We start from the raw sequence: 26026 nt of genomic DNA, 5'->3' as shown, positions 1-26026 counted from the left end.
CAGCACGGCAGCACGCTTCACGTGGACACCCGCCAGCAAGAGGACGGTCACAGGCAGGCTCCCTTCCGGACACCCCGCCGCGAAAAGCCGCGCCGGTGGTGGCAGCTGACCCCAAACCCCTGGGTCGGAAAAGCCTTTGGGAAATCAAATCGATACCCTGATTTCAGTCCATTAAGAAATCACCTGCGGTTAGTTTAATAAATGAACATTAAAAATCTTCCCAAAATGTCCTTTCAAATGTATTTCACCCATTAGACAGTTCTTAAGAAGGAAGAATACAGTTTCTTGACACTTAACGTTAAAGGTTTTATTGGCCATATTAATCTTCCTCACGAAAGTTTTAAGTTATCTCTAAGTCCCAGAATGTCAAAGGAGGAAGAGATGAAAACTAAGTTTAGGGGGCGGTGGGGAAGCAGCAACTTGGCAACAACTCCTCAGCCAAAGTGTGTTCAAGCATCCTTTTTCTCCTGTAAAATTCGGTGCAGCTCATCTGCATCCTCGCTTGTTTTTACCCGAATTAGCATGGGAACCGGGGTGGCGGCGTTCTTCTCCCCAATGGGTGGGTTTGGGACGCAGACGACGAGCACGTTGTTTTTCCCTGTGCGAGCGCACGGCATACTGGGTGGGACCAGCACATTGAGCAGTATGTTGCCTGCATTTAAACAAAGGGAAAAAGTGCATCAAAACACACACACTACCGTTCCGTAAAACCACAGCTCTAACGGGCTAAACGTTAAACACCGGAGCAACTTACACTTAATAAGGACGCGGCCACAGCTCCCTGCCAGACGCCAGCACGGGGCCCCCCGAGGAGGACCCACCTTCTGCACACCTGGCCCAAGTCTCCCACAACCACGGCAGCAGCCCTAAACGAGCGGCGCTTTAGAACACACTGTGCTTTCCTGCACCGCAGAAAGAACACGCCAGCACGACGTGGCGGCTTCCCTGCGTCTTTCGAACAGAGAATGGTCCGCAGAGAAACGGCCCCGGCTATGACACTATCGCAAATTAGTCAAGTCCACAGGAAAGAAGCCTCACAGAAGTTTCTTTCCAGGACACAGTCTGGTGTAGGCTGCCACCACCGACCACTTCCCCTTAGACACGCCCCGAGCCCAGCCACTACCTCTTCCTTTCACAGGACTGGAGGGTGGGGTAAAGGGTGGACAGCAACGAGTTAATGGATATTTGCTGCACACAAAGGAGTCCTTTAAACAGCTCATTTCCCTTGACTGTTTACTAAACCATCCGATCTACCTGTAGCTTCCTAGTCAAATACCCAGCACAAAGGAAAAGGAAAACCATTTCGGTTACTTCCTGGCAATAGCTTTCAATACATCCAGGTTTTCTTACACACTACTACCCTGGTACTCGACGAAATCTATAATCAGTAAGTACAGGATGAATTTGGCCTGAACAAACTCTATTCCGTTCCAAAGAACACATTAATATACTTGAAAATCTCAATGACTAAATCAGCAAAGGGCTTTTACATACTATGTGATTATGATTATTTTGTACCACCTGAAAAAAAAAGATACCCACCTAAATTGGTGTCTGCCCGCACTAAAAGCTGTGTCTTCTGATTAGCTGTAGGTTTTAAATGCAGAGTGCCTACACCCTTCTCTTTAAATTCATTGTCTTTCTTGTAAAATAGTTTACACCTACAGAGAAAAATAATAGGTACGATCAGACACTCAATGACAAATCACGACAGTCACACAGTTTTCTGACAGCCCCTGTTCACACTTGTGTGGAAGTATGTTATTAAATGACAGCAGAGGAAACTTAGGAAGGGCCTTCTACTGACCCAGATCAGGTCTGGACACAGGCAGGTAAGAGAATCTGGTGAGACAGGCTGGAGTCCCTCCATATTTTTTTCTACTATACAGTGGGCCCTATACGACTCCTTAACAACACTTCTGAAACCATCTTTTCTCAAAAGTCAGTCAAAATCACAGCCAAGCATCCCACACCTCCCTGATGTGCTCCTTCGGCCCTCAGCTCAAAAGAACCGACCTGGTCGTTAAAGAGGAACAAATAGAGAACATACACTCTGCCACACAAACACACCCCCCCCTTTCCTATTTCCTAATTTTGAATTCTCTTCAGGACTCCTTCAATTTTTCATCTCCCAAGATGTTGAAATAAGTCTGGAAAACATGCCTAAGCAAGGCCTAAAATAATGCTGTCAAATGTGTCCCCAGCCTCCTGTCACACATCTCCTTAGGTTATTAATAAACAAATCAAAACTACTGCCTGTTCCTTTGATTTACTCTGATTAGAAAAAAATCTTGGGAATTCCCTGGCGGTCCAGTGGTTAGGACTCGGCGCTTTCACTGCTGTGGCCCGGGTTCAATCCCCGGTCGGGGAACTAAGATCCCACAAGCAGTGCGGCGTGGCCAAAAAAAAAAGAGAAAAAAATCTTAAGTCAGGGTCATTCTTTTACATCACCTGTGCAATTAAATTTTAAAACTGGCAAAAGGAATTGCTGATCTCTTTTAAAAGTTCTCAAAAATAAACAACATTTGGGAATCCCACAGGATTCGTGATTCACACTATGAAAATTGCTGACAAGTCTGAAATGTTTGTGTTAGAAAAACACATCCAGGGAAGCTTCTAAAAGGGCACAAATGTTTTTCAGTAAATATCTTTGTTAAAAAGCCCTAATTTCACTGAGAGATAATTCAAAATTTCTCTTCAGCCTTCTTCTGAAATCAGCAGCTCTCATTAGACAAACAAACAAACAATAAGAACCCCAAACCAGCTCTCATCACTGAGGGAAAGAAAGCATTTACACATCCTTAACGGGAAGGAATGGCTGCTATGGAGAACTTTTTGGCTGTGACAAAATCCGCGAAGGTTAATGTGTCTCTAGGAAGGAATCCGAGGTGCCACCTAATTTAAGAGCAGAAGTAAAGCCAAACCTCCAATCAGTGACTAGGTGACTGTCTTCGTAGGGGAAGGGGCGGGGAAAGGAAGAAAGGAGAAGAAGGGAGAGGATGATGAGACTGGGGCAGGAAGATCAAAAAGACAAGACCGTCTCTAAAGCACTGGAAAAGCAAAAAAGAGCTACTTAACAGAAAAGAGTAGGATACACCCAGCAAGAAATCTTTAGAGTGGGATTATTTTAAAATAAACAGGCCAAGAATTCTTCCTTGTTCTAATTCAAAGAATGGGCACAGCCTGACCCCAGGATGGGACGCCCAGTAAGTTCTGCAGGGACAATGTCACCCGCGCTCTCCAGCCAGAGGCCTCTGTCCACACCTTTGGAAAGTGGAATTCCTGTGACTATTACTTACTTTTTGGAGTAAAAGGCATCGTCTTCCTTCACCTCAGTAACGACCACTTTGGGTGGCTCGTCATTCTCTTCTTCGCCTCCACCTTTTACAAAAACAACACTAATTCAGTAAGATTCAGATCAAGAGCTTGAAAATGTGACACAAGAAGTTCGTTACCTACCCCTGCCCCCACCCTAAAACTCCCACGTAAGCTGATACAGGAACGGTGTGCGGGCGTGGGCGGAGGCACTCACTGGCTTCTCGCAGAAAAGCCTTTGAATCGAAGTGTCGCTGCTTGCAGTCAGTGCACAGGCAAACGCACACAGGAGAACCATCAGTCAACACTCACGCACACTCAGGTTACCCACTGGGAAATAAAAATAAACTCTCAGACGGGCTTCCAACACTTTCATCCCCGAATGCTCCTGTGACTGTAGCCGCATCACGCCAAGGAATAACCAATGAGAGCAATGACCAAAGACAAAGGAGAAAGCAACAACTTTACAGGACAAGCTGTCAGAGCAGTTAGTCCAAAGCCAACTGTAAGCAACTGAAGCTCCGTCTGGGCCACCACAGCCCTGGACATGCTGGTACCACGGGCAGCCTCCCGGCCTGAGTCCAACAGCACTTCGCTTCACGCCAGTGCCTCAACCCCAGGGGAGGGCCAAGTCACTGCTGGACACAAATTACAATCCCCTTAAGGAGAAAGCAACTGCACAAAACTCACTGACTAGCGACTAAGAAAAACAATTCTGGCGCTCAAATGATTCATTTCGATTTTAAGAAGGCACTCCTGAGTTAGGCCCTCCAGCGTGGGCCCGGGGCATCTGTTATTTTAACAAGCTTTCCAAGTCTTCCTGTGCATAAGACCTGTTAACCGCAAGATAAGGAATAAGTGCTGTATGGAGGGGCATCCTGCTGAGATGGAGACTTAATTCCAACTCGACACCCCTTCCGCAGAGTCCCTGTGACTATGACAGACTCTCCCTGTCGTATTTAGGGCAGAGAAGAGGGGAGCTCTTTATTCTATACTTTGCCCTGGAGGGCCCTTGCCTGAGGATACAGGTGAGGAGGACAAGGCAATAGAAGGAGAGTTTCCCTCCAGGTAGAAAAACATAGTATTTAACGGCCCACTGGCTATTGCAGTTTTCCTTCTCAAGGATCAGTATGCTGACGCCTGAGAGACGTACTTTTAACTGCTTCTAAGTAAGAGCCTACATACACACAGTTTGTTCACAACCACCACGCGGTGAAGAGGGATTATGACACAGCCCCTCTTTTCAGGGAGCTAAGAACCACGCGGGCAGTGGAGGGGCTGGGATTAAGGCCTGGTTTGGGGCACTAACACGACACACCACAGAAACGTCTAGAAAGGTGGCTGCAATCCAGACACATCTTGGGAAAACAATGTCAATTCGTTCCCCCCACAGCTATGAAGTCTACCTTTTTTAGAGTATGGTTTTGCTGTGTGAATTTATTTATAAGCAAATCTCTTAAAAACAAACAATTCAGTGAACGTCCATCATGAATTTTTCAATAAGATACAATTTTTCTTAATGGAAAGCCAAGTGTTTGATAATTTTCAAAGTCACTGTGCCAGATGTTTTTATATTATTTTTATTTTTATATTCTTAATCCTTAAAATAACCCTACCAAATCGGTCTTACTCCATTTCACAAATGAGGAGACAGACTCGAAGGAGTTAATCAACTCTGCCCAGGATCGCACTCACGTCGAGGAAATGATGGGGTTGCGACGTGAACCCAGATCCAGCTCGGCGCAAGGCTGCACTTCCCCACCAAATGCAGACCCCACAGGCCCAGAAGACCCCCAGGGCCGGCTCTGTGTTTACCTTTGCGGTCGCTGCCGCCGCCTTCTGCTTGGCTCTCCAACGTTTCAGTGGGAAATGGTGAAGAAACTGGTTTACTCTGGGTGATATCTTTGCCAAATAAACTGGAGTTTCCAGAAGAAAATGAAAATCCAGTCAAGGGGCCAGAGTTTAAGGAGCCCAAAACAGAACTATCAATTTTCTTGCCGAAATTAAATGAGGCACTTGTCGCTCCTAGTGACGGGTCCTTGTTCTTTTCAGACACAGCCTCCACCTTCCTTTCAGACGTATCCTCAGTTTTGTTGCCATGAAACAAAAATGTTGATTCTTGCTGTAATTCTGGTGACCCAAACAGGGAAGGCGGCTGTGCTTCAGCTGAGATTTTCTTGGCTTCACCTTCAGAGTTACTGCTGCCGCCGCTCCCATGTTGCTGTTCGATGCTTGCTAAGTATCTCTCATAGTCTTTAAAGATAGGTGTCAGATCGCAGAGCGGGTTCGTATCCACGTGCTTCACAATCCAATCCCGAACAGAGCAGTTTAAGGCCGCCAGCTGCTTATGATAGGCATTCCTGGGGCAGGCGGCACTGGAGGTGAGGCCAGAGGAGGCAGGCTGCTGACTGTCGCCATTAGTTTTGGGATTTGAAATCTTTTTATCGACCAAGGAGGTGGGGCCATTTACAGCAACAGACCCTACAGGAAATTACAGTTTTAAGAATTTATTCAGAAGCTGATTTAATTAGGTCATCTTGATTTTCATACCACTCTGTCTTCGTATTTTGTGCTTTTACTGTATCCCATTTTTGTGACAGTTCAAGAAGTATGTGCACATACAGTATTTGGAAACTAGTTATTACAAAAGTCAAATCAAACATTACATATATGAATATATCTATTTTTACCTGCTTGCATTAAACCGCTATAATTTTAAAATCATCTCTTCCTTCAAAAGGATGGCTTTTTTACCTAAAACCGCCAAAATACTGTGTTAGTATAAAACTTAATCCCCACGGCTGTAAGGAGGAACATATATTAATGCAGTTAAAATCTTAATAGAAAGTACTTACCTTAATCACACTAAACATGCTGCCTAATTTAAATGAAACAGTATATATACTCTTAGAATAACTAGCGAAGTATAATCCAACGAATCAGAATCATTTCTAAGAACCAAAGATTTTAACCCATGATCCCCTTCTCTGTTGTTACTCCCAAGACTTCTTGACCAATTCCCTCAAAACAGGATCAGGCAATCAACATGTCCTGGGCAAAATAAATCTAGACTGGGAACAGTAAGGCATGTGCCACACAGGAAATTCTTGGTACACGTATAATGAGTGAGGGGGTGGGATGGGAGGCCTTTACAGAGGGTCCGCTAAGAGCTTCTTTTTCTCCTTTGACCCTTAGGTTGATTCTGAGGTCATTCTCCTTTTGCAGTTGAAGATGTGGAGGCTCAAAGGTTAAGGAACTTCACCGAGGTCACACAGAGCTGGTAACTAACTGGCAGAACTGAGCACAGAACCCAGGTCTATTTTGGCCTGTGCTCTACTCACTCACTCTGTAAAGAGCCAAAAGCTCCCTAATTTCCATCCCTTTCACCATTACCCTGTTTTCACTCATACAGCCTCAGGACCCAGAAAGAGTACGAGAAAAACGTCTTTGAAAGTTATTTTTCATAGATCATCTTTACACACATGTGACTCGGGGGAGAAGAACCTACTCACCAAAGGTGGCCTTGGTCTCGGTTGCTGTCCTTGCACTGGAGAAGGGAGGGCCACTCGTTACACTGTTTCCGTTTGACAGTCCTTCCAAAGGCTTCCCTCCAGCGCCATTACCAAATCCAGAAAATCCTCCTCCTCCAGAAGGTACAACCAAACCTTTGAAATCTTTAAAGGCCCCTCCACTATCAGACTGAAATATGAAGAAAGAGCACACATTAGATAACTACTTTTTTGTCTCCAAATAAGCAAGTGAATGACAGTATCACCTTGGCTAAATAGCACCTAGAACCTTTATGCAACCAGCATTAAAGGAAACTGCCAGCAGCACAAGCAGCAACAGGACATGGATTTACTCGTGGCAGCTTTGCGTTGCGATCCGGCTGCCTCCCTAAAACAGGAAGGATAGGTGTAACTTACAGTGAAGTAATTTTTAAAAATATATTTAGGATATAAAAGGTTAAAAAGACTAATTCAAATAAATTCATGGACTCACCACTGAGGCACAGAACTGTAAATAAAAACACATTCTCAACACAACTAAACCCCAAATGAAGACTTTTCATATACAACTCAAGGACCCTTTGCCTAAGGAAGCTGTAGAAACATCCAGAGAGGTTAACTAAAAGTACTTTACCCACGACTTATAATTTCCTAAGAACTTTTGTTGCTTTCAGCCTGCTTTCAGATACAGAAACTTGCAAAGCTGACTGAGTCCCAATTCTAGATTTTCTGTTAGCTGAGAAATCCAGAGGCAACATTTATTCCCAAGGTTTTCTCTGCTTTCTTCAGCAAGGTCTTTCTCACGGACCCTTCCTGCTGTTGGTAGCTCGCTCCCATCTCTAACCCAAGATGCTCTGGAAATGTTTGGCACGTCTTTTGAAATTCTAACGCAGCTCTCTGCCCCTGGGCTGTGGTCTGCACTGTTTCTGTCTCTTCACTGTCACCTGTCCACAGCTGGCCCGTCCCTCCTTGAGCCTGTCTCCCCTAGGCATCTCGTTCTTCATCATGAGCTCGCACCCTTAGGCCTCTTCTCAATTTCCCCTGGCTTCAACCTCCTTGATGGGGAAACTTCTCAGAGCTGCACCCACCTCTCACGCCACTTCCTGTTCTGAGTGGCCACTCAGTACACCTAGTGGTCTCCTAGAGAACTCCACCTGGATGTACCACAGGCCCTTGAAATACCTTTTTCTTTTCTTTTCTTTTTTTTTTTTTTAAGAGATGTGCATGGCAGCCCAGATGGCAGGAGAGTTTGGGGGAGAATGGATACATGGATATGGGGTGAGTTGCTTTGCTGTGCACCTGAAACTGTCACAATTTTGTTAATTCGCTATACCCCAATATAAAATAAAAAGTTAAAAAAAAAGAGATGTGCAATTTATTTGTTTATTTTTTGGCCACATCTGGAGGCATGTGGGATCTTAGTTCCCCGACCAGGGCTCGAACCTGCACCCCCTGCATTGAGAGGCAGAGTCTTAACCACCAGACTGCCAGGGAAGTCCCGAAATACATTTCTAAAACCAAATCGATCACCTCCTCCCTAATGAAGCTGTCCCTCCCCCCGGTATCTTCTTCCTGGAAGAGCCACCAAATATAACTTGGCTCAACACCTACGTCCAGCCAGTCACCAGTCTTAGGAATGAAATCGGGCCAGAGAAGGACTTGGAGTAAAGAAATGTTGAACAGAGCCGCCGCAGAGCACGCAGCTCTGTAGACGCATTCCAAGGGCGCCACCCCGGATGTTCAAACCAGCCTCTCCCGCCCGACAACCGGCGTCCAGGTCACCAAGGTAGCACCACACGCCTGGAACTTATCTGAGGGATGAGGACTGCACCGGGAAGAGTTACCAAACATGGAGTGACGGCTGAATACTGCCTGACCACGTGATTTCAGTCCACGAGTTATAACTCTTATCATTCGGAACACAGGAGTGACATTTTAATACACCATATTCTACTAGAAGGAAAAACAAAATGGGAAACGCTTCTATTATTCTCAAAGGTATCAGCCTACCCACAGCTCGATCCTAGGGAGCAGATAAGACTTTGAGAATATCTTACATTTTCCTTTCTTCCTTCCAACACCCACTTCCCCTGCTTTCCTATTGCTATACTCTTTTCCCTCTTCATACTGTCACTCAACTCAAATTTGTCTACATCTATATCTTATTTCTGCAATTGGATAAGTTCCCTTTAAGGTACAGATCTCTTATTTACTTACTTACTTATTTATTTATTTTATTTTTGGCTGAGTTGGGTCTTTGTTGCTGCACATGGGCTTCCTTTAGTTGTGGTGAGCGGGGGCTACTCTTCGTTGCAGTGTGTGGGCTTCTCATTATGCTGGCTTCTCTTGTGGAGCATGGGCTCTAGGCGTGTGGGCTTCAGTAGTTGTGGCACGTGGGCTCAGTGGTTGTGGCTTGTGGGCTCTAGAGCGCACGCTTGGCAGTTGTGGTGCATGGGCTTAACTGCTCTGCGGCATGTGGGATCTTCCCGGACCAGGGCTGGAACCCGTGTCTCCTGCACTGGCAGGTGGATTCTTAACCACTGTGCCACCAGGGAAGTCCCAGATCTCCTATTTATTATCTTTTTCTATCTCCCATGGTCTACACCAAGGATTTTCATAAGTGCACTAGGCATTTTGAAAAGCATTTATTAACAACCCAATCAAAAAACGGGCGTAAGATCTAAACAGACATTTCCCCAAAGAAGACACACAGATGGCCAACAGGCACATAAAAACATGTTCAACATTGCTAATTATTAGAGAAATGCAAATCAAAACTATCAATACAATGAGATATCACCTCACATCGGTCAGAATGGCCACCATCAAAAAGTCTACAAGTAATAAATGCTGGAGAGTGTGGAGAAAAAGGAACCCTCCTACACTGCTGGCAGGAATATAAATTTGTGCAGCCACTATGGCGAACAGTATGGAGGTTACTTAAAAAAACTAAAAACTACCGTACAATCCCACTCCTCGGCACATATCCGGACAAAACTATTGATATAATTGGAAAAGATACTTGTACCCTAATGTTCACTGCAGCACTATTTACAAGAGCCACGACGGAAGCAACCCTAATGTCCAATGACAGATGACTGGATAAAGATGTGGTATATACATACACAATGGAATGTTACTCAGCCATAAAAAGGAATGAAATAATGCCATTTGCAGCAACATGGATGGACCTAGAGAATATCATAGTAAGTGAAGTAAGCCAGACAGAGAAAGACAAATATCATGATATCGCTTATATATGGAATCTAAAAAAATGATACAAATGAACTTTCTTACAAAACAGAAATATGACTCACAGACATAGAAAACAAATTTATGGTTACCAAAGGGGAAAGGTGGGGGAGGGATAAATTATAAGTTGGGAGGAACAGATACACACACTACTATATATTAAATAGATAACCAACCAAGGAATTACTGTACAGCACAGGAAATTATGCTTATATCTTGTCATAATGAATTTAACATTAAAAAACCATTATATATATATTTTAAAAAGGCATTCTTGATAGATTACATAAAAGACAATAATTTTTTTTAAAAAAAGCAATTATTGATCTGACGGCTCCCAGAGGTGGAAATATTCTACAGCTCAGAAATCAAGTTAGTGTTCAATACCAGAAGCTGTTAAGAAAACACTCACTTCAAATCCAACATTTCTACGCTTTGCTTTCTTTATGGCTCTATTCTTCAAGACTTCTTCACTGGCCACCGAGAATGTTCCCACCTGCAGGAGTGTACAAATTAAACAGCAACGAGATAAGGCCAAATAGGAGATAAAATGCTGAACAAAAAAGCTAGACCAGACAAACTGATCGATATCTTCAGGTTTTTAAGGAACACAGATTATGGAGAGGGCACGTTCAAGTTTACAGTTTACGTCTAGTATCTATCTTGTGAATTCCAATGCTCGTTAGGCCAATCAGAAACCTTCCAGAAACCACAAATCCAGACTTTATCACAATTCAGAGAGAAGAGCGCATACATCAAAGTTCTAAGAAGACTAAGACCATCAAAACTTTGGCGCAAAGCTGTTCTTGATCAATTCTTCGAATATTTCAAACATATTCAAAGACATTACCCAGATGCCCAAATCTAATCTCTTACAACTATGGTTTTCAAAAATAAATTTTATGTTCATAATACACATTATTTTAAAGAAGAGCTTTGCCCATTTGCCCATGATCCAGAAGGCCACTGAGACTGGGATTCTAAGTAACGTGTTGGAAACCTGCTGAAAATCTTTGGCTTTACTTCAACCCTCTTTCTACCCTGGAGGAATGGCATAAAATATTTTCTGTAAAAAGTTCTCATCTATACTTATTTCAGATAATGCTAAACTTAAAGAGATTTCTACACCCATAGAAGGGACTGTTTGGCTACACCTGACCCAAATTAAATGTAATGTCCTTCCACACTCATTTCATTAGAATCTGTCCAAATGGAAGTTTTTTCATTCCTGAAGTATTTTAATGTCAAAACAAATCATTATATGGTAGGCCCAGAATGTAACTGTGCCTAAAACCTGGAAAGAACTAAAGTTACCAAAGACTTGCTTTAAAAGTACCCAGTCAGAATTGTTAAAAGCTCTTTTAAAAGCCCATACTTGTGATTTTGGTTTCCCCAAACATACCAGTACACGTATTTGTAAAGGAAAAAATATGAATATTAGAAAACAGATTGAGAAAGAAGGAAAACAGCAGTCTAAGAATTATCTTGGAAACACTTTTGCAGACTCTTTAAAATATACGTCTATTTTTTAACCTAGCACACTTCTACTAACTTGAAAGGCTAACTGGGTGCAGATTTCCTTAGTTAACTGGCCTGGGAGTATCAAACTGCTGATGAGGCCCTTTAGAAATGCAGCTGTGTTCTATTCTTTGTTAAGATAAAAATTAAAAGATTTCCTCAGGGAAGGCCATTTTTATTTTGTTAGGAAAGAAACTAGGCCATCTAAATTCTATTCCTATTAATGCAGTTGTTGGGGGGTGCGGGGGTGGAGAGTGTCTTAAGAATATGATATAAAATGGGCCTTCAAGAAGCGTTACAGTAAGGGAGGCGACCTCAATCTTCTAAAATCTAAAACTGTGAGCGTGGCAGACTAAGACAGTGGTGGTGAACCACTCTGCAAGCTTGAGTGCTGGCACTGTGCTAACTTTATGACTAGATCATTCACTCACCCGTCAATCTGGACTAAAACTGTGAGCTTAGAATGCTCCAATGAAATGCTACATGACATTCAGGAGGAAGATGCTTCTACAAAGGAGCAGAGTATTTAGGGAATAGTTGCTAATGGAAAAGCACACCCAAATGTAATCAATTTCTGGACTAAGTACAGATCATAAGAAACCATCCTATTTCCAGTTCTGGAAGTTCTGAAAAAGGCCTTTTAATTTTACCCGAGCCTTCAGGAGGAATCCCGAAATGAATGTAAATTAGGAAGTAGGAGGAAATCATTCTTTGGGAAATTATTTTTTACCTCTTCTGCTTCTTCTTCTTGATCCCAATTCCTATCCGTCAATTCCTTCTCGGCAATTCTTTTGGCCATTTTTTTCAAACCTAAAAGCAAAAACATTAGAAGTAATAAGTTTACTTTTCTAGAATATGATTTAACTCTTACAAAGAATTTTAAAAGTTCACTCTAACATGAAACGAGATAAAAACATTCCTGATACCAGTGGGCACTGCTTTAACGAGAACTCTGTAACACTGTGAGGCTCCTAGTGTCACAAATCCAATAAAGATTACTGGAGGAGGCAGTGAGGTCCTCTAAGGCACAGTGAACAATATACTAAATCAACTGCATTTGAAAAAATTACAATGAAACACTGATTTTTAAAAATCAGAAATCTAAAGAACTGAATAATAATCAACAAATACATAACTGACTTAATTCCATGCAACTTAGACTTCCACAGAGTCTTGCTACAGGCTTTTTTTTTTTTTTTTTTTGGTACGCGGGCCTCTCACTGTTGTGGCCTCTCCCGTTGCGGAGCACAGGCTCCGGACGCGCAGGCTCAGCGGCCACGGCTCACGGGCCCAGCCGCTCCGCGGCACGTGGGATCTTCCCGGACCGGGGCACGAACCCGTGTCCCCTGCATCGGCAGGCAGACTCTCAACCACTGCGCCACGAGGGAAGCCCCAGGCAAGACATTTTTAATACTTAAAATTCTCTTAAGGATGATAAAGTACAACCTTAGTTAAGAATTTGAATAAGGTATTGGAAATACCTTCCCAACATGAGATGAGTTCAGATGGTCCCTGACTTACAATGGTTCGCCTTGCAAGTTTTCAACGGTGTGAAAGCAATACACATTGAGTAGAAACCTTCTTTCAGATTTCGATCTTTTCTCAGGCTAACAAGAGGCGGTACGATATTCTCTTGTGATGCTGGCCAGCGGCAGCAAGCCACAGCTTCCAGCCAGCCAGCCAAGCCATCACAATCCATATACTTCCAACTATTCTGTACCCACACAGCCTTTCTGTTTTCCATTTTCAGTACACTATTCAATAAATTACACGAGATATTCAACACTACTATAAAATAGTCTTTGTGTTAGACGATTTTGCCCAACTGTAGGCTAATATAAGTGTTCTGAGCACATTTAAGGTAGGCTGAGCTATGATGTTCGGTAGGGTAGGTGTATTAAATGCATTTTCGACTTATAGTATTTTCATCTTACCATGGGTTTATTGTGACGTAACCCCAACATATGTTGAGGAAGATCTCTATTCATTTTTAGGCTACAGACAAGTTGATAGTAATCTATTTCCCAAGATTGAACATTTAATTACCCCAAATTGCATATTTCTAAGCTAGGACATCATTTAAAAGTTCAAAATATGATTAATATGGATGTTAACATTCCTAGAATTTTTAACTCTTCAAAAATAAGCCATCAGGGCTTCCCTGGTGGCGCAGTGGTTAAGAATCCGCCTGCCAATGCAGGGGACTCAGGTTCGAGCCCTGGTCAGGGAAGAGCCCACATGCCCGGAGCAACTAAGCCCGTGCGCCGCAACTACTGAGCCCTCGCTCTAGAGCCCACGTGCCACAACTACTGAAGCCCACGTGCCTAGAGCCCGTGCTCGGCAACAAGAGAAGCCACGGCAAAGAGAAGCTCGCGCACCGCAATGAAGAGTAGCCCCAGCTCGCCGCAACTAGAGAGAGCCTACGTGCGGCAACGAAGACCCAATGCAGCCAAAAATAAAAATAAAATAAATTTATAAAACAAAAAAAAGCCATCAGCTCAACTCCTCAAAAACCATGGTGTTACAGGGAGGAATAAGAGTCAGGGATTGATGGTATTATCTCTACGAGCACTTATTCAAGGTGGGTACTTGTATCCATCCCTTAAAATTCCCAATTTATTTTGTGATCCTAAGATCATATATCCTTTGCTATTAAAAACAGAAACAAACAAAGGAGAGCTCCACTGTGAGTGTTGTGCTGGATTCTTCCCTAACTTACCAGTTAAATGGACCAAAGAACTCCGTTTCCTCTGCTACTTACCTTGCCCAGGAGTTTATCGATTAGTTTGGAACACTAGCCAGCGTTCCTGAAACCAGCCTTAGCTTCCTTCCTATAGGCCTTCCCCAGTCTCATCTGCCCTCAACACCACAACCCACCAAAGTTTCTAGAACCTCCTGGTCATTAAGATACAAGCTTACACATCACCCACTGCAGGTTACTATCTATAAAATAAAATGCAAATGCCGGCATTCCAAAGTCCTCCGAAATCTGACCTCCTGTACGGTAACCACACAGGGCTTTTCAGCTTTTAATACTCTTCTAAATAATCTCTCAATTTTTCTTTTACAAGTGCTTTTTTCTGATTACAGAATAAATGGTTTTAAAGTCCCAGATTCTAAAACATAAATGAGAATTAACACAATTTTCATTCATTACCTGCAAATCCTCTTTTTTAATGCCTCCCTCTCAAACACTTGGTCAAGTTTTGCTATTTATCTTTGTCATCCAGAAAACAAACAAGGTACGCTTACACATAAATCCTCGCTAAACTTGAACTGTTCAGAGGCCAGGTCTCTGTGTGGATTCTTTGGGGCCATTTTCCTACTCAGTAACTAGCACCTCCACCAGAGGGTGAAAGAGGGGAGAATCCGAAACAGTCATTTTTTGCTATCAACTATTAATAACTTAACAGGTATTAAGATTAACTGGCAAAAAGGGGTGGAGGTCAAAGTGCAAAACCTGTGATAAGCGTAAAATTTTAACACCTAACTCATACCCATAACTGAACAGACAACTGGCATACTGAAACAACCTAAATTAATGTAGCTGCTTCCTGTTCCACCATATTTATCCCATCAATGACTAACCAGAGAGCGGGTATCTTTGTTTCACTCACTCATGTACCTCAAATCCACCCCCCCCCCGCCCCCCCAATGGCTGATGGTCCGGCTGTTGCAGAATCAGAGATCTGGGGCACGATGTATTCGAGAAAATACTACAAAATGCTAGAATCCAGTTTTGCCATTTTGTTGCTGGAGACCTTGGGCAAATTATTTAATTTTTGTGCCTCAGTTTCTTCATTTGTAGAACAGGGAGGTGTTGCGAAATTTAAATGAGATACACAAAAAGCTTAGTTTAGAACAGTGCCTGGAACAGAGGAAGGACTCAATAAATATTATTAAAGGAACAAGTTTTGTTAGAAGCAAAGGCTACAAAATACTACTTCTCCTCCCTAACTTAAAAGCTGTAGTGTGGAGAAAAGAGAGAATTAACTTGAATTATGAGTCTGGCTTTAAAAAATACGTTACCAAATCCATATTTTATTTCAAAGCATGATACTTCAGACAATAATTTTCCTTTTATGCCAGAAGAGAAAAAGGAAAAAAAAAATCCCTGTAAAGTACTTACACAAAGCCTGGCACCTAGAGTCTTATGTGCTATTACTAAGAACTTAACATGTGGGCTTGTGGTTTAAAAAGCACTAAATTATGAAATGATTACTAGGTATGAAGCATACCTTGTGATAGCAAATCGAAACTTTTGGTAATTGGAGAAAACTTTATTTGTGCCCGACAAAGGGAGATATGCGATCTCTACCACCTGGTGCTGCCCCACCCTTGGGGTTTAACTTCAGATCACATCAGTTTTAAGACGGAAACAGATTTGAACATACTCGATGGTGTGATGCCCGGAGGAAAAAGGGAACATGGGGCCGGACCCCGGAAGCTGAACCGCTAAGGAAAAACGAAATCTCTAACACTGCTTCTTAATCGGACAGCCTAACGGGTGATCAGCGGCCTGGACTGCAATAAGAAAGTGAAGCCAGACCTAGGAGGTGGTGGAAGAAGCGAAAAGAAAGAGACGAGTACCGAGAAGAACCGCTAGGAAATAAACCGAGGGGGCCTCGCCAGGACTGTCCCTGCCCGCTCCGGCTCGTGCCTCCGCCAGGGCCGCAGGGGCCCTGCGCCCGGGAGGGCCTTACCCAAGTCGGACACCGCAGCCCCGACAGGCCGGCCCCGAGCCCGGCTTCACAAACACGCCCGACTGCGTCGCTGCTGACACCGCGGCCCCCCTTCCCCGGCTCCCCCATTACCCGCTCCCCAGCCGGGGCCCCGCACCCCGCTCCTTCCTCCCAGGATCTCCATTCCAGGCCCGGGTCCCGCACCCGAAACCCGGCTTCCTCCTCCCAGACCCAGGCCCCACACCCCGGCTTCCGCGCTCGGCCCCCGCCCCTACCGCGCCGCCCGCCCGCCCGTCTCTTACCTCGCCGGCGGCAGCCGCGGCCCTCGCTGGGTTGTGGGTGCGGCGAGCAGGTGGGAGGTCGCGGCCGCGGCGCTCGGGTCTGAAGCGGCGCCCGGTCGCTTCCGGTGCGCTGAAAGCCTCGAAGGATTCGGTGGTCGGCAAGCCCTGAGACTCAAACACCATGTCCCTCGGGGACCTCGTCTCCCTGCGTTGGGCAGTGAGGGGGTGAGCCGTCCGTTCAGCAGGAAACAGTTGGGAGAACGGCAGCCCACACGCCCCACACCGCCATTTTGTAACTCGAATCTACCCCTCACAACCAATTCGAAAAAAAGGGAGGAAAGAAACGCCCGCGTCTACCTACCACGCAAGTGCGCCGGAGCCTTCCTTTGCAGCTCCTCCTACAGCGGCAGCGGGGCGTCACGCGGCGCATGCGCCCAACTGCTTTGAAACGGCCGCCGGAGCGCTCCCGTCTCACGCATGCGCGCGCGCATGCGCGCACTCCATGCGCCATCCTCTAGGGCAACCGTTGCCGGCAGCTAGGGGTTAGCGCCTGTTGGTCACGTGTCGGAGGCGTTTGAGAAGTAAGCGTTTGAGAAGTAAGCGTTTGAGAAGTCTGCGCGCCGGTCGCTGCTGGTGGTGGGCGCGGCTGCGAGTCACGGGGTGCCAGGGAGAGCGGGGTCAGTCAGGGAGCGTGGCCGGGGCTCGTGGTGTCCGTGTATGGTGCTGGAGGGCTGAGGAGAGCTAGGCCGTGACTCCCAGAGACGTGAGTGAGTTCGGGTAGCGTCACGTCGGGACCTCGGCGCCGGGGGCCCGCGACGCGCCGGCTGCGGATACTCGGAAGGCCTGGATTTGCGGAGCCGGGAGGGACGGCCGCGGGCGTGGATGAGAAAACCTGACCCGTCCGCCGTTCCACGGCCACCTTGTATTTGCTTTCCGCGGTGGGTCCCCTAGAGGCCAAGTAACTTGCCATTTGCACACTTAGTCGGGATCAACGAAGATGAAGTCTGCAAACACATTTTTAAACAGTGGGACTCATACATGTGTCCAGTGTCAGGATTTGTGTTCGTGTGCTTTTATTTGAGTAGTACAGTATAGCGTCTCAAATACCACGTACAGTAATAGATTAAGCTGTACAAAGTGGTTCAACTTTAACTCTTTTTGCCTAACGGTTAATAGGATACTATGAGAATTTGACCCATTATTAACTCATCAGGAAGGTTGCTTCAGAAAAGGAACATTCAGGGACTTTGCTGGTGGCGCAGTGGTTAAGAATCCGCCTGCCATTGCAGGGGACACGGGGTCGAGCCCTGGTCGGGGAAGATCCCACATGCCGCGGAGCAACTAAGCCCGTGCACCACAACTACTGCGCCTGTGCTCTAGAGCCTGTGAGCCACAACTACTGAGCCCACGTGCCACAACTACTGAAACCCGCGTTCCTAGAGCCCGTGCTCCGCTCACCGCAACTAGAGAAAGCCTGCACGCAGCAACAAAGACCCAACACAGCCAAAAATAAAAATAAATAAATGAATAAATAAAAAGAAACATTCTTAGAGCAGTGGTTATTAACCTTTTTGGGGGGGAAGGGTTTATGGATTACTTGAAAATGCAAAGAAAGTTTGTGCACAAATTCATGTAGGAAACCAGTTTGCATATAATTTCAAGGTGTTTGTGAGTCCTCCCCAAAAGCCTATCCATGGACTGACTAGCGTGTTAAAGACTGCTTGTCTAGGTACTAGATTACACATCATAAGGGTTTAAAGAAGAACAAAGGTGACCCCTATTATGTTTACTTCCCCTAGGATGAGACATTCAAAACAGTTGTTGCCGGATGTTTGTTCTTTTTCTGAGGGTGTACGTGATAAATACCCAGCCAGGGAACTGTATTGTTGTGTATCTTTCACACCGTCCTTGTAAACTGGATGGAATGCGAACTGTACTTACGACTAGTCAGAGAATGTTGACTGACAGTGTATCACAGAAAGAGAGATCTGCGGAGGCATGCTCTTAAGTGATTTTTTTTTCCTACAAAAAGAGACATAATACAGACCCTTCAGGATGATACATGACTTGGCAGGGCTATGCAGTTGGTTAGTGGCAGAGCTAGGGCCAGAGCTCAGGTCTCACTTCCAGCCCAGCATTCATTTCAACAATCATGGAATGCCTACTGCTCGACACTCCACAGATGTTACAAGTGGCCCCTCATCTCTTCCAGCTGTCCCAGGTCAGCTTGCTTTCCCACACGTCACACTGGCTGTTCTAAGTCCTTAGCACTTAAACCTCACTAGCCACATTTCTCCATATTCCACCTCCCAACCCCAGCCTCACCTCCAGCCTAACCTTCCTTAGTACATACTGTGCATTCAACTAGTTACCAAATGAATGAACCCTTTTTACTTTTCTTCATTGAGAGAAACATTATCCCAGACATTTCTGGGTTCCCTTCTGACTAGTAGTTTGTGAATCTTCATGTTTGGTTCTGTCTGTGTGAAGCTCATTCATTGCAAACTTTCTAGTGCCTTAGAAACTGAATGGTAATTTTTGTTTTTCACAGGCAAGTATGATTACTAGACAACTTGCTATATAATATCTGGTCCTTACTACATAAAGGACCCAGCTTAGGTAGTGCTAGGCTTATAGTCGGCATTGAAATGTGGCTAGTTAAAATCACAACTTTTATTCTTGCAGTAATCCATTATTTATCTTGTAAGGCGGAGCTGGTACATTTATTTCTTAATTACATATTGTAGTATGAGGTCATTGATGCCTTTCTAATGCAAATAAAGATTTATGCATATAATAGCACAATAGCACTTCAGCTGACTTGCACAAAACTGTGGTGGATTTTAGTGCTTTACTAAAATGACAGCTTTAAACAGGGTATAACTCAGGAGAATCAAGGCAGTCTGTATGCAACCCCTACCTACACTGAATTTGTTTTCCATTTGTCACTCATTTTATTAAATAGTCCTCCAAAAGCATTAGCTAGCTTTTTCTGAAATCTACCTTTCAGAAATCTCTTTGAATTTGCTTAACCTCTGAGGATTTTTATGGTTGCCAGGTTAGGTCACTTTTATCTTTATGTTAAGTAAATAAGTAACCAGACACATCAGTTTACCTTCTTAACCTAATTCAGAATGAGTTCATGGCAATGTAATCTTGCATTCCTTTCTCCTGCTTGAGTTCCGTGACGGGAACCACCATTGTGTCAGCTTTACCACTGTGATCAAGTCATAAATGTCTCAGATAATTCAAGCCTAGTTTACCCTAATGAAGAAAATTGGAAGATAACATTTGTTGAATTCCAGCTGTGTCCTGGCGTTTGTTTTAGATGGAGAACCTTGAGATTGGAATCATTCTCTGTTTGGACTTAACAGAAAACATCCAACAACAGGAAGCCTATAGGACCACACTGTGCTCCTAATATTAAGGAACTGAAAAAGGAAGTGTTCTATCCTCAGCCCAGCAGTGGGGCTGCTGTCATGGAGTGGCCCTGCTGAAGATCCCAACTAATAGAAATTGGTACCTCTTTTGTGTTTGAAGTGACCCCTTTGAATCCAGAAATGCAATTGCACTTTTCTCTTTATTTGGGGTCCTTTGCTGACTAATATCTGTGCTCTGTCCTAGAGTAGGTTTTACCTAAAGAATAGGAAATAATGGTTAGTACAGATGGGCAGATAGCATGCACTGCCTTAAAGAATGTCGTATCCTGCTTTTCTCTTCCTGTTCTTCAGTTCTTCATGAGTTTGGTGTTGAATACTGATAAAACGACCAACACAGTCAAGAGAAGGTAAGTACTAAAGGCAGCAGAATGAAGAACTTGGGGTTAGCGTTACCAGATCACAGAGCATGGAATTCCTAAGTAGTCGTGCCACAGGAATTCACATAGTTCTTGGAAGATTCGCGTTCCCCCAGACCTGGTCTGAGAGCCAGAAGTCTGGTGGGTGATGAGTGTGTAACAGGCACCAAGAGTCTTGTTTTCCTCCCAGACTCTTTTTTTTTTTTTGTGGTACACGGACCTCTCACTGCTGTGGCCTCTCCTGTTGCGGAGCACAGGCTCTGGACGCGCAGGCTCAGCGGCCGTGGCTCACGGGCCCAGCCGCTCCGCGGCATGTGGGATCTTCCCGGACCGGGGCACGAACCTGCGTCCCCTGCGTCGGCAGGCGGATTCTCAACCACTGCGCCACCAGGGAAGCCCTGCTCAAATGTTTTGAACCTCAGTTTATGAACCTCTAAAATGGAAGTAATAATGCCTTCTCCTGATGTGTTGAATGAAACAGGGAATGGGGATGGTTCATGGTAAGGCACAAGGGTTTTGTTAGATGAATTTATTGTCCAAGATCTGGCCTTCAACTTTGCAGGTCTAAACTTCTGTTTTTAACCTACCCAGGATGATTTTGCTGACAGACTGACACTAATATATCTCTTTCAGGGTTACAGTAGGTTGAAAAGGCCCCTCCAAAGTTATGTCTGTGTTCGAACCCCTGAAACCTGTGAATGTGACCTTATGTGGCAAAAGGGCCTTTGCAGATATTATTAAGGACCTTGAGATGAGTTACTCCTGGATTTTCCGGGTAGGCCTTAAATGCCACGATAGGCGTTTTTATCAGAGGGAGGAGGAGAAGAGGGCCATGTGAAGATGGAGGATGAGAATGGAGTGATGTAGCCACAAGCCAAGGACCACCTAGAGCCACCAGATGCTATAGGGGCAAGTCAGGATTCTCCCCTAGAGTCTTTGGAGAGAGTGTGGCCTTTGCTAGAATTTGGATCAACGGCCTCCAGAACTGCAAGAGAATAAACTTCTCTTGTTTTAAGCCACACTTTTTGTGGTACTTTGTTACATCAGCCTCAGGAAACTAATACAGCCACTGGATAAAGTCTCCTTGATTAGGGAAAACTATTTGGCCTAATTGATGATAAAAATAAATTTAAGAAAATAATTCATTGAAAGAAGGTTTTGTTAGTGACGAAAACCAGATAAGCTGGGTTTGGAGAAGAAAATTTTGCCATGTGAATTCACCTCTGTCCTGGTGAAGTAGTGAGGAACCTGGAGGACAATCATTCTGGTTCCCACGGGAACGACCTCTTTAGTGGGGCGGGGGTGCTTCACCATGAGGCCGCTTCCTGGTCCAGGTGAAATTCCGCAAGGCTGTCCTTTCTTTGCTGCCCTTCAGCGTTTACCAGCGAATGCCCTATGGACTGCCGCTGCTGAGAAATGCTCTGAAGTATGAGAATTCCATGGTCCAATAAGTTTGGGGTATGATATCTCCACAGTCTTGGAGCTTCACCAGCACATTATCAAATATGATTTCTTAATAAAAGGATCTGAGAAGTTGTGATACAAAGTTATTTAAAAGCATTTAACTCAGATTTCACACATTTCCTTGAACACAGAGCCCTTATACAACAAGATAATCCACATCAGAAACATTAATAATTACATTTCCCAGGGGCCTCGATACTGGGAAAGAGAGGGCCCTAGCTAAAAAATTCAAGCCAGATTAATAAGAAATTCAAAACAATTATAAGATAATAAGTTGGTATTCTTTTACTACTTCACCCTTATAATAGGCCCCCAGGCTTGCAGTAACCAAGTCCCACGAGGGCTCTAGGGGAGAATCCATCTCTCGCCTCTGCCACTTTCTGGGTTGTCCCAACGTTCCTGAGCTGGTGGCTGCATTACTCCAACCTCTGCCTCTGTCTTCACATCACCTCCTCTGTGGGTCTGTGCCAACTTCCTTTTATTGTCTCTTGTAAGGACACTTGCAGTGGCCTTTAGGACCCACCCAGATAGTCCGCCTCGATTATCTTCATCTCCAAATCCTTAATTTACTCACATCTGCAAAGACCTCTTTTCTATATAAAGTCATGTTTAAAAATTCCTGGGGATAAGACTTTGTATCTCTGGGTGGCCATTATTCACCTGGGCCTAGGAGACAGAATATATCCCCCCATTACGTTTTTGTTTGTTTTTCATCGATGCTTATATTTTCAAATGGATAAAACATGCCATGGATCAACATTTAAAGATATAAAAAGATACAGAGAGCAATGTTCTATTTCTTGATCTGGAAGGGGGTTATGTAGATATATTAACTTTCTGATAATTCATCAAGTTGTACCCTTATCTGTAAACTTTTCTCTGTATATTAAACTTTAATTTTAAAAATTTAATTACTGAAAACCATAAAACATCTTTCAATCCCTGTATTTCCTCTTATTTCTTCCCCTGAATGCTTCTCGCCTCTTCCCTGCTTTTCCAAATTCTCCTTTATTCTTTCAAACCTCATCTCACCTTTTCTAGTAAGTCATCCCTGAGGGCACCAGCTTTTGCAGGCCCCGTCCTCAGAATCCCACAGCACTATCAATATCATGCTTCCTTGGCGTCTCCATCTGCATCGTCTTGGCATTTAACGTGGGAGTTTGTGTGTGCGTATGAACATGAATGTGTGATCTTCCGGTGTACAAGTAAGATCCTGGAACATTGGTTCCCAGCTCTGTGGCCCTCTGCTCTCTAGGGATCTTAGAGGTGTGGGAATGGGTTTAGTACAGTTTCACACAGTCAGGGGCATAGCTAGAGATGTGAAAGTAAATGAGACACGGTCCCTATTTACAGGGGATTCAGAAACTGGAGGGAGATACTGGCACATAACCACAGGAATTTCAGTACAGTATGAGAGTGCTATGGTAGAGACACACTCAGCGTGTCTGTGTACATAGGAAGCTACACTTCAGCAAGTGTTATGCTTCAAAAAGTTTAACAGGAGTCACATATCTGCCCCACAATGAGTCTTCACAGTTTAATTAAGATGTCAAATTTTTCTCCTGGTTGACATTTTATCAACTTAAGATGGTAATTCTAGATGTTGCCTGCTGATCAGAGTTGACTGACGTATTGTCTTTGATTTTTAAAAATGAGGAATTTATAGGTTGATAAATGTAGTTTGGCAGATGAACTCTTTCATAACCTGGGGGTCCATCGGGGGAGGACATGAACAAATGGCATAAAAGGAATCACTTTCCTGGTGGGCAATGTCTTAAACTTACTTGTATTGTACATATGATAGTTGTTTATTATGGGCCTGGTGGTGCCCCCCCCCAATTCAGATGTTAAAGTCCTGGCCCCCATGACTCAGAATGTGGCCATATTTGGAGACAGAGTCTTTAGGGAATTAATTAAGTTAAAATGAGGTCATTAGGCTGGGCCCTAATCCAATATGAATGACATCTTTATAAGAGGAAATTTGGACACAGATGTATGTACAGAGGGAAGACCATGTGAAGATGGCCATCTATAAGCCAAGGAGAGAGGCCTCAGAAGAAACCAACCCTACCAACACCTGGATTTTGGATTTCTAGCCTCTAGAACTCTGAGAAATTTCTGTTCCTTAAGCTAACCAGACTGCAGTGTTTTGTTACGGCAGCCCTAGTAAATGAATATATTGTTTCATAAATATTTTCTTATATTGAAATGTAAAGTCTTTGGTTTTGGCCCTCAGGGACCTTCACATCTTGCCGCAGTCTATCTTTTCAGCCTCGTCCAGCGTTCCCTGTCATGCCTTCTATACCCTCTAGCCTCTCAGTGTTCACCAAATACATCTGCCTTTTAAAGTCTCTTGGGCCTTGCTGGGGGTTCTCTCTGCCTGGATTGCTGTTTCTTCTCCTGGTCGGGCCTCTTTGAACACCTGGCTCGAATGTGTGCTGTGTGGAGCCTTTCAGGTCTCCCAGGCCGAGGTGGAGGCACTCATCCTGTTGTATTTTCACGAGATGTCTCTTCTTGGTAGACAGTGTGCTCCTAAAGCATAGGGCTTTGTCTGGTTCATCGCCATCTCTCTCGAGCCAAACGTGGTGTATTAGTCTACTCAGGCTGCCGTAACAAAATGAGCTGGGTGGCTTAAATTACAGACATTTATTTTCTCACAGTTCTGGAGGTTGGAAGTCCCAGAGCAAGCCCTAGCAGGGTTCCAGTTGAGAAGTCTCTTGAGGCTTGTAGATGGCCGCCTTCTCACCAAGTCCTCACATGGCGTTTCGTTGGTGTGTGGTGTGCTGCAGAGGGAGAGAGAGCAAGAGAAAGAAGGAAAGAGATCTCTCTCTGGTGTCTCTTTTAAAAAAATTTTATTTATTTTATTTATTTATTTTTGGCTGTATTGGGTCTTCGTTGCTGCACGTGGGCTTTCTCTAGTTGCGGCGAGCGGGGCCTACTCCGCGTTGTAGTGTGCAGGCTTCTCATGCAGTGGCTTCTCTTCTTGCAGAGCACGGGCTCTAGGCACGCGGGCTCAGTAGTTGTGGCTCATGGGCTGTAGAGCGCAGGCTCAGTAGTTGTGGCACATGGACTTAGTTGATCTGCATCATGTGGGATCTTCCCGGACCAGGGATCGAATCCATGTTCCCTGCATTGGCAGGCGAATTCTTAACCACTGCACCACCAGGGAAGTCCAAATCCAAGACTTTTAAATGCTTTAATCCAAATACATACCCACTCCTGTCTTATATATCATTATTGTCCATCATTTTACTTACAGCTCATTTTTATATTCTTCAAATTATTTACTATTGCTGTTGTTTTTAAACAGTCGGTGCTGATTTAGAGTTGCCACGTAGTTAGTTACCAATTACTTTGTTTACCATTTTTTCTTACATCTCTTTTTCAAATATTTTCTTTCTGAAATAAATCCCATAGTATTTCTTTCAGTGAAAATCTTTATAGTGGTATTTTAGGCTCTTCAGAAAAAAAACAAACCTCTTCTCTTCCTCATTGTTGTATCGACATTTAGCTGGGAAGGTAATTATAGGTGGGCATTTATTTGTCTCAGCAGAAAAATTTACGTATATTTCTTTATAGAGAGATTATGCTGTGCCACAGCCGGTTAGTGGAGGAACGGAGGCTTGAATGCATGCCCACGTGACACTAGAGCTGAAGTTCTCAGCCGAATCCTCTGTATTTGGATTCATCAAATAATATAACGTGAACAGTAACAGGTCCACAGTGTATCTACATTATGACAACACGTAGGCAGATTTTAAAATATAATATTCAATGCAGTGCAGCAAGCATCTTTTGCAAACTTCTCAAATGCTAAGCAACATGGGGCATACAAAAAGATACTGTGCTTTGGTGGAGGCAGCGCAGTCTCCTTGGGGAGGTGGGAAGTGCTGGCAGCATTTGTTCCAACACAGTTCAGCATCCCAGCCAGGGTTCTAGGTCTTGGGATGCTGGGAAATAGCAAACACATAAGGCTCTCTTTGAGCTATGAATGTGCTTGTATACTGATTACCCTCAGGAATACGTATGCAAACATTGTATCCTGGCTGAGGAGCCCCCTGAAAGCAAGCCTGGACAGTGGCATGCACATACCTAATTGATTTGGGAAAGTGAGTGATTCCAGAGACTGGGGGAGTATAACAGGGAAAGAGGAAAACCCATACAAGAGTGCATTCTCAAGCTGGTGCTGGGGCTCTGTCTTAACCAGGG

The 26026-nt window shown here is 44.3% G+C and overlaps 2 protein-coding genes across 2 annotated transcripts in view; one reads left to right on the top strand and one right to left on the bottom strand.

Annotated features, from left to right (window-relative positions):
* Positions 1-281: 281 nt before the first annotated feature.
* On the bottom strand, positions 282-17039 carry NUP50 (nucleoporin 50). The gene is made up of 9 exons (XM_059080572.2): positions 16919-17039; positions 16579-16762; positions 12325-12404; positions 10489-10572; positions 6828-7014; positions 5131-5796; positions 3300-3381; positions 1543-1661; positions 282-652 (listed from the first exon to the last, which is right to left on the bottom strand). Exons 3-9 carry the CDS (start codon positions 12391-12393, stop codon positions 450-452), a joined length of 1410 nt encoding a protein of 469 aa, XP_058936555.1. The 5' UTR covers positions 12394-12404; positions 16579-16762; positions 16919-17039; the 3' UTR covers positions 282-449.
* A 20-nt stretch (positions 17040-17059) lies between these two features.
* The window catches only part of PHF21B (PHD finger protein 21B), a 208763-nt gene continuing 199796 nt past the window's right edge, over positions 17060-26026 (top strand). The window contains exons 1-2 of the mRNA XM_067010372.1: positions 17060-17138; positions 20289-20344. The gene's annotated coding sequence lies outside the window, so the exon portion shown is untranslated. The remainder of the gene's footprint in view (positions 17139-20288; positions 20345-26026) is intronic.

This window comes from Kogia breviceps, chromosome 12, assembly GCF_026419965.1.
Source record: "Kogia breviceps isolate mKogBre1 chromosome 12, mKogBre1 haplotype 1, whole genome shotgun sequence".
Classification (NCBI taxonomy): Eukaryota; Metazoa; Chordata; class Mammalia; order Artiodactyla; family Physeteridae; genus Kogia; species Kogia breviceps.
This window is presented reverse-complemented; position numbering and strand designations above follow the sequence as displayed.